At 42.9% G+C, this 13352-nt stretch overlaps 2 protein-coding genes across 2 annotated transcripts; both read right to left on the reverse strand.

The window, feature by feature from the left end:
• Positions 1-1411: 1411 nt before the first annotated feature.
• Positions 1412-2691, reverse strand: LOC135436327 (uncharacterized). The gene has a single exon (XM_064693901.1). The coding sequence runs from the start codon at positions 2689-2691 to the stop codon at positions 2338-2340; it is 354 nt and encodes a 117-aa protein (XP_064549971.1). The 3' UTR covers positions 1412-2337.
• LOC135436326 (homeobox protein Hmx-like) lies at positions 1412-12829 on the reverse strand. The gene is made up of 3 exons (XM_064693900.1): positions 11599-12829; positions 5509-5618; positions 1412-3560 (listed from the first exon to the last, which is right to left on the reverse strand). The coding sequence occupies exons 1-3, from the start codon at positions 12372-12374 to the stop codon at positions 2716-2718; spliced, it is 1731 nt and encodes a 576-aa protein (XP_064549970.1). The 5' UTR covers positions 12375-12829; the 3' UTR covers positions 1412-2715.
• Between the last annotated feature and the right edge of the window lie 523 nt (positions 12830-13352).

Genomic DNA, 13352 nt, shown 5'->3' on the forward strand with positions numbered 1-13352 from the left:
TACCAAATAGAGAAAGTAGCCTTTATTCGCATAACAAATGAGACTAAGCTATTGTTGGCATTTGCTTGCATTCTTGGCTAACAAATTAACTTTTTGGATGCCAAATCCAAGTGGCTTAATGGCTAACAATTAAAGTCCTTATGAGCTGATTTAGATAGATTTCAATTCGTAAGAACTTTCAATTGCTTGAAATTGTTCATTTTAATAAATCATATTTGAAAATATGCATTCAAATTTAAAATCCTAAAAGCCTGACACGGCTCAAATAATTAACCATTTTACGAAATATACAGAGATACATTTTATGAAACACACACATAAGCTATATTTATATATAAAATACAACTACACATTTTGCAGATAGATACAATTGCACAAGTACCGCTTGTATCTATCTGGTTGAAATCGTTTGTTTCGCATAACCAAAAGCATTTTATGCATTTTTATTGCCATTTATTCACAGCGCACAATTTGCAATTTATTTTTGCAATTTAACACGCCGCGCAATGCAGCCGGATAGGGCCAGCGGGCTGTTGCATAGGCAAAACACCAAAAGCAACAACAACAGCAACATCAAGAACAACAACAACAACGACAACATTTAACGCGCTCGGTGCGAGTTAACAACAACAAAAGTGCACAATAAATTGTAACTTAAAACGCCCAACAACAACGACAGCATCAGCAGCTCAGCAACAACTGCAGCAATTGTTACACACATACCACTGCATATACAATTACATTCATATTTATATATCCACTATAAATACAATGTTGCACACATATTTGCGTTGGCAATTAAACGTAAATAAACGTTTCAGGCACATTTGTGTTGCTGCCTGCCGCCACCGCGGCATCCTACTACCAAAGCCCATTAGAAAAATGCAAAAACAAATATGAGCAATATACAGAAATGTTTATTTCAAATGTGTGTGTATATTTCCTCGCGAAATCGAATTCACGGCTGCAAATATATCACAATTAGGTGTATTCCAATTGCAACCTTCATTTTTTATGAGCTTCACGCAACAGTTCAAAGCTATGAATGTCATAGGGCTTATTGAGATTAACTTGAACGGAAATCGATGCATATAACCTTAATTATGTTTTCTAAATGATATGAATTTAAGTTCTTTTAAATGTCTTTTAATCTAATAGCTGAAGCTTAAGCTTACGTGGCTTAAACTGCGACTGAAACTGTTATGCTGGATAATTTCTTGAGTAAAGCACATCACAACCTATTTACTTAGCCGGTACTAAAGATATAATATTATTTCAAACTCTTGGATATAGTAGTAGACTAATGTACATTCAACAAATCTTTAAATAACAATTGCAGAATGGAATTGCATCTTTTAACACTCACCAAATGCCGAGCCATTTAATAATAAGAAAACACGTCTATGTGTAATTACATTATCTTTTATTAGGTTTTTATTAATTTTCTTTTTAGGTATATAAGCATTTTATTGTGTATTTTAATTTTTTTCTTACTTTAAATGTAGGTTGCGATGTGTTTAGTACATTGAAGTAATAATTTAACTAGTTATTTGGTAATTGCTTGATATAATACTTACAAATGTGCATATGCCAGTTTCTTTGTAGCTTTGGCTTATACAGCGTACATTGAGATATTATGTAATTTCTTTTTAATATCATTGTTTATTTTTAAAATTGTATTTTTTTGGTTAGCCTGTTTATGGAAACCAACTGACAATTATTGTTACGATTATCAGACATAACTATGTGAGATTAACCTACATTTGACCAGCAATCAAAAGTTAAAGCAAAATAAAACCGCATTATTTTAAGCTGCAAAAACATATTGAATATATAATATTATATATACAGTCTAAAGTGCGAACAAATAAAGCGATAAACGGAAGCGATACATTTACAAGATACGGCTTATAAACTATTGAGCAAGAGGCATTTACAATGAGAACAGAGAGGGAGGAAAAGGAGAGACAGAGAGAGAGATAGATAGGAGCTATGACTTAGCTGTATAGTTAATGCCAAGCTGCAGAGATTAAGGTGCCCGCGTCCGCATCCTTAGATTGAGCTAGGCGAGCACCTATATAAGTAAGTATATATACAAAAGCTTTAGGAACAAACTATTCAAAACTTTACAGATTTTATCGATTATGTTGATGAGGCGCGGCGAGCCGTTCTCAATTTTTGGCCTTTGTGGTTAGCATTGAAACCAATTGATGTGCACTTAGCCACTGATCCTTTAGGCAAACTTTTCAATAGAAATTTACAATGCAACTGGGAGTGGGCGGCGTGGGCGGTGTGGGCGGCGTGCTTGGGGTAGGCGGCGCGGGCACTGACAACTGCTCAGTAGGAGTGCGCCTTGTGGATTATCGATTTCTCCACAGCAGCAGCCTGCATTGACGAGCCCTGACTTGCACCTTCGTTGCGTTCCAGGCAATTGTTGTTTTTTGTGCGCAGCTCAAAAGTGCTGGAAGGCGTCGGGGGCGCGGCAGATGGCGTTGAACGGACGTAAACATTTGCGGCTTGCTGCTCGGCGTCGAGGTCCTCATCGGCCTCAACATCGATGGCAGCATCGTCCTCGTCTATGTACGGCACGTGTTCCTGCTCACTTTCGGAGTCCGCTTCAATGGAGCAGCGTCTCAGCTGCAGCGCAGGTATTCGCGGCGGCATTGGCGGCGGCGGCTTCAGAAGCGTCATGGGCGCCGCCAGGCAGCCCACGTTCTATACCAGCGACGACAGCGGCGGCCGTGGTGGGCTGGTGTTGCGGGCAGCGGCCGCAGCATAATATTGCATGGGATGATGATGCGGCGGCGGTGGAGGCACAAAGCCAGCTGTGGTTCCATCGTGGTAGAGGACAGGCACACGCACCAAACGCTGTGCCGCATGCGCCATGTTGGCCATGTTGGCGGCTTCTAGCTCAGCGGCCAGCTGGCGCTTCCATTTGTTGCGACGATTTTGAAACCATATCTTAACCTGTGTCTCGGTCAGGCGTAGCGAGGCAGCCAGGCCGGCGCGCTCCGACGAGCTGAGATACCGCTTCAGATCGAATGTTGACTCCAGCTGAAATACCTGGGCGCGCGAGAAGACTGTGCGCGTCTTCTTTTTACGCTTGGAATTATTGCCGTCACCATGTGGCGAGGAACTGTCGGATGGGCCATCGGTGCCGTCGTCTTCCTCAATGATTTCTTCGCCCTCATCATCCGACTCGTTTGAACTGGTGGGCAGCATATAACCGCCGCTCCCATGAGAGCCCGACAGATGATGTCCATGATGCGAGAGACCGCCGGCGCTGCTGGTGGGCGTGCTGGGCTGATGTGGATGCTGTAAATGCTGCTGGGCAGCATGTGGATGCTGTTGCTGCTGCTGATAGAGCGGGTGATGTGAGCCGTGGAGCGATCCAGCCACACCGGGCGGTGGTGATTTGTTGGCGTGGCCATTGCCCGAGTTGTTGCTACTGGCATTGGCAGTATTGTTGTTGTCGTTATTATTGTTGTTGTTGTTTCCGCTGCTGGGGCTCAGGGATGTGGGTGATGGTGGATTTTCCGTAGTGTTTGTGGAGGAACTGTCTGCACAGAGAGAAAGATAGCGAGAGAGAGACAGAGAGCGCATGAGTGACAATGTTTGACAAAGAGAGAGAGAGAGAGAGAGAGAGAGAGCGGGAGCAGAGCAAGTTTTTATTATTTGATTTAACTGCCCGTGTGTGCGTGTGTATGTGTGTGCGGTGTTAGCGTATGTGCGTGTATAAGTGCTTGCGTCCGGGGGAGGTGGTCGCTCTTAGGGTTGTTTAAGATGTTATTGTAGCCCTGTATGTGCTGCTGCACAGATTTAAGCTGCAACACTTAACCTCACACTTGCCTTGGTCTTGTCTCTTCCTTTTATTTTTTGTTGCTTTTATACCCACAAACAAGTTAGAGCGCAGACGCGGAGAGTAATTGCCCTGCACCAACCCCCCAGCCTGTCCACAGAATATATATTTCTGTGTATGTGTCTGCGTGCGTTAAATTACCATTTAAAATGGCTGTCAGTCAGCTGAGCGATTCCACTTTTATTGAGCTTTTAGTTTGGGTCCTATTTGAAAAGTTTAAATTGCTGTAATTTGCTTCATATGGACTTTACGTGCTGCACATTGAGCTGCCCCCTCTCCCAGGTTTCAACATCAGGCCGCTTGCAGCTTGGGCTAAAGAACTATGCGCTGAATCGGTTAAATTCCAGAAGCCGTGCGTGGCGCAAAACTTAAGGCCAATTTACATGAGCAAATGCAATTGCAACGCCATCTAATACCAGAGGCGCAATCAAATGGGTCTTAATACTAGCTGACCAGAGAGGTGGCCGCTATTGCGAGAGCTCTCGCACTTAATACTCGACAAAGGCGAACATGTCAAACACTTTGTATATTCCCCTCAGTCGTAACTCGATACTCGATTACAAATTGCAATTAATTGAAAATGGCGATTACTGCAGTTGTATTTGTGAACGGCGGACGGTGAACGGTACATGTGTATTTGCCTGCCCATGCCATGGGGGCACTATTAAAGCCTCTCCGCGTGTGTATTTAAACAGTGTGTTGCCTGCTTCAGGGCGCACTTTGACTGCATTGCACAAATTCTTGCGGGCATTAGGCAAGTTTGAGCCGCCAACTATGCAAATTAAATGAAATGCTTTCAAGAATGTCTGGCGCGGCACATTCTTTGCTAAAGAATTTCAGATATTCGCATTTATTTCTTTAGACCTAAGCTAAATAGCGGTATCTTAGGCGTTAAGCGGCGAATGCAGGCAGTAAAAGCAACTGCGAAGGGAACGATTTAAAGCAGATATACACAGGTAAATATAGATGTACAGGTAATTATACAAATACATACGAATGTTCATTGGTTTTTGAACATCTAGTTGGCATACCATCATATTTTTAATTTAGTTTTTCCATTCTTTTGCTTGTCTGATTTATGGACACTTAATTTTCCATTTCACGAATATAAAATATTTCTTCTCTATATATATATAGGTATAAATATATCTCTCTATTCGGTTACGGTGGCTTAAACCCTAATCCTCGTGCTCCGTCTTCCGACGATCTGTAAATGAAATACTTTGGGCTTGCCAAAGAACACATGCATATTCGCATTGTAGTTAACAAAACCAACGAAAACTAATTTGTCTAATAATAAAAACGAATTAAATAAATACAAATATTGATAATTGCTACCGAATCTAACCCGCCAGCCTCTTGCTTGCTAGCCCGAGGCTCAAGCACCTAAGCTAAACAGGCTTATGACGTCAAGTTAGCAAAGCTCAATTGACTAACTGTTTTTGATGTTTTTAATAGGTTAAACTCTCTAAAAACCCTATATTACTGCTCGCCCTCGACCCAAAAGGAAATATTAACTTTGTAGCTCATACAGGATGTGCATTAGAGTCAGTCTGTCAGCAAAAACTCTTGTTTATCTATTGGTGTATATATTTATTATGGCCAAGTTATTGAAAACGATTGATTATATGTACTTAAAATGAACTTACCATGGGTTGGACTATGGAAGGGCATTCGCTGTGGTGCCCAGGGCCAGCCAGGTGGACACAAAGCTGCATAGCGTCCAGCTAGAGCGCCCCATTGCGAGATGAAACCCAATCTGGAAAGCAGCAAATGAAGAGAAACATTAAGTAAATTTCCATAAATGATGCAGCTTTATAATTGCTGAAATTGTAGATGTTCGGTATCAAGATGAGAGAATATAAACCGTTAACTTGAACATTTAATTTATACAGACAGATATATGTAGTCAGTCCAATGCCGACGGGCAAACATTGCTCGACATAACAAGAAAAATCAACGCTACAAAAAACTCTTAGAAAGAGCGACCCTTAAATGCTAAGCAACCCCACACCAGAAGATGGGCATAACTGACAACAGCTGCTGCGAATTTTGCTCCCCCAGAAAGCACATACACACACATCGCCTCACACATATATATATTTAATACATATAATATAAAGATGTATGTATATGAATGCCGGCGTCCATGTAACCTTATTAGGTTGCTTGCTTAAAAGCATCTTTATAAATACATTTATTTATTTATGTTAGACGCGGCAAAGTTTGCAAGACGAAACACTTTTTTGGCGTTTACGTTATAATGTGTTGCACATGCGTACGTGTGTGTGTGTGATTCTGTGTGTGAGTTTGTGTGTGTGAGTTTGTGTGTGTTGGTTTGGGGTGGTTTTGGTGGCGCTGCCGTGGGGTTTATTGTGCTAAATCAAAGTTTTCAAGTCAAATCATTTAGGCAGAAGCTAATGCGAGAGGTAATTGGAGGAAAGCAGCTTTTGTTTTGTGAGGGTAGCACAGCGCGGGTAGCGGTCGGTAAAGAGGGGTTGGGGGGTTATTGCCTGTTTGTGGCACTTAAAAGCTTTTCGTAACCAACGCACAGCCAGCCACCACTCAAGCAGTCCGTCTCGGCAATTTGATTGATTTATTGATATGTTTAAAAGTCTCTCCGGTGTTCTTAAGCTTCCCACGCACTCAATGAACTTTGCTGTTTAACAATGCGCCCGGGACAAGCCACAGCCACAGCCAGAGCCAGTGCATTCCCACCAGTCTAAAATACCAATGGCGGCCACATCGAACCCATGGGCAGCCGCCCCCTTAGCTAGCTCCGACGCTTTGGTAGCTGTTTTTGCTTCGTTGCTTTTCGTATTGTTTTTATACTTGTTAAACCCTTTGACCGTTTTGCAAGTGACCCGTGTGCAAGCAGCAGACTGTGATTTCTTTTCGACCCCAACCAGCCCCCAAATGCTGCCCAGCCACCCCCCGACAGACAATGAGCTGGCCAAGTTGTGTGTGACATTAACATTTAGCTGACCTCTTTCACAGCGGCCAAGGTGCAGGTGTGGAAATCAATAGTTGCCAAGCTCTTTCACTTACTAAACCTCTTTCTATCTCACTCGCTCACTCGCTCACTCTCTCCCTTTCTCTCACTCTCTCTTTTTCTTTATCTCTGTCTCTCTCCTGCTGTCTTCTTTCTCCCTGTTACGGTTTGTAAGTAATGTATTTTCAATTAAATTTACCTTTTGCCTGTGCCCGCTGCTAAATTATGAACCACTCCTTCTACAAGAGACGCTTCAAAGGTTTCCCAAACTGGCTAACTGGCTACTTGGCTACTTGGCTGCTTGGCAAACTGGCGGCTCAAATCACTTCTAATGGGCTTCATGTTTACAACGTCAATTGAGAGAAAGCCGCTTTTGCTTACGGCCAAAAGATGACGCCCTAGCAGCTCCTCAAATTACAGCCAGACTGCAAAAACGAAAAACGCAAACCAAAAAAAAACAAGAAAAGAAATTACCTCAATTACTGCGCTAATTTTGGTTGCTGAAAGCTGTCAACGGAAGGGGCCCCAATGAATTGCAAACAGCTTGTAGCTATTTGCTTTACTAATTATCCAAATCAAAGGCTCGGCCCGAGTCCGAGGCATTTGTTTTCCGCCCAGCAATGAAATAAATACAACTTTCCATTGCCGGCGGCGACCACAGTCCGCGCGGCTCCGTCTACATTTTCATTGGTGTCACTTTGTGGCGGAAGTGGATGACCATGTTTAAAATTCAGCAGTGTGGGCGTGCCGCCCCTGAAGCTGTCAGAAGTCAACGTGGAGCAATCCGGTCACCCCGAAACCCCCAGAAATGGCCGATGCCTCTCCGAGCTCAACTTGATGCATGGCTGTTATTTCTCGTTTAATGAATTGTTTGCGGTTCTCGCTTTGGGCTTCTTCCTCGTCGCTGTCATAATTCTTCTTGGGGGTCTTTTGTGCTAGGATAAAAGTGTGCTATGCGATTGAGTTGTTCAACATGGCATTCTACATGGGTTCTACGCTTCGTTTGGCCATTTCAGTGGAAGCTGATCTTAGTGGTTTGGGCCTAAAAGAGCTTTGATGTTTTGCTTCGGTAGACACGGGTAGATTGCCGAAAACCATATTTCAGACAATGAGTATAAAAACTTGAAGCGGAAAAAGGTCACCTTCGAAGAGTTTCTAAGTTTTCTTCAATCATTTTATGCAGCAAATACTAATTGTCTTAAAAGTGTAAAGTATAGTATATCATTAAAATAATATTATTATTAATATTTTAATGGTCATTGTTTCTGGTAGAATGGTAAATGATACAAATGATGTAAATTCGCTTAAGAAACCAAAACGGAATTCTATAAGTTACGTAAGATATTAAACTAGGTTAAATATAATCATTTTACTGTTGTTAATTAAGCAGCCCACTTTTATTGGGGCTAATCTTCATATATTTTTAAATATGTGAGAAGCTTTACCTGAAGCCATTTTAATATTATAAATGCAAAATTGCGCTCGAGCTGCTAGTATTACAATAAAATTATTTCAATAGAATCATAAGTTCATTATTTTCTTAGTTAATGCGACTGAAGGCAACTATTCAATTGCTTTATGAGCTTAACTTCTTGAAGTGCCCGCAGATTTCAATACTTTAATGCTTATTCAGAAGAAAATGCAAGCCAACAGCTGCCTCAACCAGGCCGCAGAAGCCACTTAAGTGAGAATCATATCATATGCAAAGCGACAATTGTCGCACGAATTACCAAAATTAATTTAAATAATAAATTTAAATGTAATGTTAACAATGAGTCCGGCCTGAGCACAAATGGCTGGCAGGCCTAAACCGCTTAGAGTTCGTTCATGCATGAAAGATTTGCACACGCTAATTGGCTGCATGGAGGCCCGAGATCAGAAAATATGCATTGCCTAACCACATTATATTTGGTATACTATGGGACATTTTGAACGGGTGTCGAACGGTGCGGGCATTGAGACGCACTCGAAACGACCGCAAAGTAACCAAAATATTGAACAGCAGCTCACAGTTGACTAAACAGGAGTTCACGGCGCAGTAGCTAGCCCGGTTGGCTTGCTTTTGTCATTAAACGGGATTAGCATGAAAATATTGGTCTATATGTACAATAATATTCGATGGCATGGAGCGGCTTAGGCTAAGTCGTCCACTTGAAAAATGGTGACATTTGCGACGCGCACAAAATGAGTTTTTCGGTTGCGCCACAGGAAGTCGCACAAATGACACGCGCCCAGGCCTCCAAAAGCGAAACCAAAGTCAAGCCTCAAATCTAGATATGAAATCAGTGCATGATGCACTACAAATATGGTTTCATTAAATGGAAACATTGTATGCCCAACGTTATCTAGATATAAATGTCACCAATCGCAGACCATTTCACCACTAAATGCCGCATCAAAATAATCCCTTTGTGATAGATAAGATTTGTTCGGACCGGGCGCATTGCGTTGGGACTGAAATTGGATTGTAATTACTGCAGTATATAATTATATTGTCAGTACGTCCTTTAGCGTTATCCTTACAACAAAAAAAAAAGAGAGCTGCACAATAGACATACACAGACATTTCCTGGACTCGGCACCCTTTCCGTTAGCCGAGTTGGTCCTTTGTTGGGCGCACTCACAACCATATCAGGTTACAGTTACAGCGCTTAACTGCGTTCTTTGCTGCGTTATAATTAAACCGCAGTTGAAGAGCAGACAGCAGCAGCAGCAGAACTTCAACAGTAGCTGACCACTAATTAAAAAACGCAATACCAATGTCAAAATACTCGTGTGTGGATAAAGAACAACAAAAAAATGTATGGCCCAGGTGAAAGTCAGTCAACATATTTACGTATGCGTATTTGTATTAAACGATCACTCAGCGTTTTGAGTGCGCTTGAATTAATCATTCGACGGACTAACTCCGAGCTCGATGATCAAGTGATAAGCCCGTCACATAGGCAGCCACACGTCAACACTTGGTCAAAAGGCGAGGGCGATCCTCGCCCTTAATTGGGGTAACCAGCACGCGACCCTCGCTAAGGGAATGCGACTGGGACGCGCTTATCGCAGGATCGATCGGTGAGCGCATGCGTAAATGAAATGAAAATGATCATTATTAAAAAACACAGACAGGAAAGCCAAAAAAAAAAAAAAAACGAAGAGAATAATGAGGAGAACTGTCCACTTTCCATGTGTCCGACAATAAGTCGGGTAGTCTCGCTCATAAAATAAAAGTGCAACATTTTTTTAATTCAACACATGCCTTAATCGAGCAATTCGAAATTCGATCTCTCGGCTCATGTCCTTTTTATGCGCATTTAAATGCCGGCTAAGTGGGGTTACCAGGGCCCCGTTTTCTCGTTTTTGTTGAACTTATTGATGAGCTGCATTGCAATATGTAGGAGGCCCTCAATGACTGTCCATGTCCGTACATATGTAAATACACTCACACACACACACACACGCACATGTATGTAGGTCAGTCAGTTCAGTGAGGGTTCATTCATTCATTCAAAACAAAATTGTATTCATAAATGTTGCATGCCGGACTATTGTCAGACGGTTATGAAATAGCATTGAATTACATTTGCAAATGTTGTGAAATTTGATATATTTGATAAATTACATGGCCAAGTTAAAGTAATCGATATCGATTTGTTAACATATCGAATATTTGACCAGTGGTCAGCCTGAAGGAACATTTGCATCAATTCGAAATTTCATATGGCTTATCAATTATAAACAAAAACCAAAACAAAAGCGTAATCAAACTTTTTCCAGTAACCATAAGACTTGGGGAAAGCATATTAATATGAACCCAAGTAGTTGGTAGTTTATAAAGCCAAACTAAAGCTGCAAATATGCAGATAAAACACCGATATTTGGTGAATTAAAATGTTGCGCTTTTAGTTAAATTTTGCATAAATTTCTTAGCGAACCTTAAAGAATAATAAGTGTAAATATTATTATAAGCTAGGATATACAACTATCAACCCAAGTTTTCTTAGAAGAACTAGCCTAAATGAATAGGACACTTAAACAACTGATCTGCAAAGGATGCAGTTAAAACAAACCTGGAATTGTTGGAAGAATCATAAAAAGCAAGCTTGAAGAAAATATAGGTACAGATCCAAAATTGATTGCGTATATAAATGAATATTAAGAGAGAGTCCTTTAATTCCTTCAACTCACTTTACGCACAGACAAGAGCCCACTTAGGAAATCTCATTTGTATCCACTTTAAATTTTCAAATTGGAAGTATAACTAAAAACGCAGTTATACCCTCATTATCGCCAGCTAGACATCTTTGCACCCACTTAGGGTGTCCTATGACATTTGCCGTACAATCTTACAGACTTTCCATTGAGATGTTATCTTGACAATCAGCTAAAACAACTTGTTAGACGATGCTCTACAAGATTCGTGTGTTTTTCCATCGAACAGATTTGCGTCACCTACAAACATCTCGTACCCAACGCCATTGTTTTCCATTTTACATTGAGTACCTCAAGGATTACACAAAATTTGCTCAATATTTCAAGGAGCTGGGAATCTGGACTAAATCAGTTGAAATTGTAGCCGCTTAGGCTCATTGAAAAATAAGGGAACGCTTGACTTTTTGGTTTCACGTTCGGTTGCAAAACAAAGAGCAAGGCTCTTGAACCTTAAGCCGGGTCTAAAAACAGCTCTGCAAGGTGCACCTAAGTAGCTGCCGGGCAGCCCATTGTTTGTGGGCAAGAATATCAACAGAAGACTCACCTGGAGAGCATGGCCGCATCCTGTGGTCCGCCTGCGCCGTGCTGCGGCAACTGCGGAATGGGCGTTATCAACGCTGTGGTGCCGTTCTTTTTCGCCGGCTCGCTGCGACTCAGTATGCTGGAGATGGAGAAGCTGGTGAAGCCGTTGGAGCCGGTTGTGGCTTTATTGCCATTGCTGCTCGCGTTGCTGTCGTTGCTGTTGGCCCCAACGGAAGCTGCTGCCGCCACCGCGGCACATGTGCTGTTGTGATTCACCGTCTTGCTGTTGTTGTTGTTCAGGCTGTGGCCAAGCTCTTCGCTAGCACTGCCATTGCGCTCCAGCTCAGGTGACTTGGGCGCCATGGCAGCCAGAGCGGGCGGCGAGCCCAAACGATCGCCAAGATGTGTCGGCGCCACAGCATGCTGCAACAGAGCGGGATGCGGTGCCGCATGAGCCGGATGCAGATGGCCGAAACTGTGCAGCGCGTGATGCAGGGCCACGGGATGGCCACTGAGCGAACTGAGATGATGCTGTAGATGATGATGCAAAACCGCCGGCGGCACAGCTCCATTAGGGCTATGGTGATAATGCTGTACGGCTACAGCTGATGTTGATGTTGGCGTGCCGGCGGCAGTATTTGGCGTGGACCGATGCGTTGGCGTGGCTGGTGGCGAGCTTCCATCAACGGAGCGCGCCATGGGGCTGTCGCGGCCGTTGCTCATGCCGGCGGCACCCAACGGACTCGGCTCCGGACTGGACACCACACTTATATCAACTTCAGCCTCGGACGAAGACATTTCATACACGCACAAAACTCTTTGTTTCACTTTATTTGCAAGTATTCTCAATGGGTTCACAATGTTTCAAATGTTTCGTTTACGATTTCGATTTCTGTCACTCGACTTGGCACTTGCCTCACTGGCCTTGAGGTAAACACTGAATACAACTGTTGACGAGCATCTAGCGATGGAAATAAAGTTCCTCAGGTGGCGACCGGGACGTCTGCACCGTTTGATCAACGATTCGCATTTAAATTCAAATGTTTTCGGTTAACAGGCGCAAAGTCCTCGGCGCGCCTGCCAGCCCGCCTGCCTATTTCTCTCTCTTGTACTCGCTTTGACTCTCTCCCTCACTCACTCTCTGGCTGTACGTATGTGTGTGTGTGTGTGAAAGCGATCGTTTAGTAATTTTATTGTTAAAGTCTTTTGGATTTGTAACCCCCGGTTGTTGTGTCAGAGAGCGTGTGCGCCGACTGCCTGCTGCGGCGCTCGACTGAAACTGAAACATGAAATGTGCTAAACATAACTGAGCTCAACTCGGATGGTTGGTTGGTTGTCGGCTGTGAAATTCTTTTGGTCTTTGCGCTAAATGGTTTTCCACACACACACACACAAAGTAAGAGGGTGATGCAGTGATAGCTGCTCTACTACGGGAGGGTGTTTGTATGCATGCGTGTGTGTGTGTGTGTGTGTGTGTGTGCTGAGTTGAGTCTCTGCTTTTGCAGTCTCTTTTATCATGCGCGCTCTTTCTGGCAGGGGTGGCTCGCTCAGCGCAGCTCAGTTCTTTTGCCCAGCCTGTTCCCATTGCCATTTCATTTGCAGTTGAGTTTCAGTTCGTTTATTTCGACAATTGCGCTGAAACCGCATCGACATACGCCAAGGTGTATGTTCTATTTTTTGTCTGTCGTCGTCACTAAATTGTGACAATAAAACTATAGAAAAAAAACCCGAGAAGCAAGTCTCGAATCTGAGCCTGAAACACTTGGCAAGCGAAAC

Source organism: Drosophila montana, unplaced genomic scaffold (genome assembly GCF_035044405.1).
Source record: "Drosophila montana isolate Dmon_TW-CO22-7 unplaced genomic scaffold, ASM3504440v1 contig_3733_1, whole genome shotgun sequence".
In the NCBI taxonomy this organism is placed as follows: Eukaryota; Metazoa; Arthropoda; class Insecta; order Diptera; family Drosophilidae; genus Drosophila; species Drosophila montana.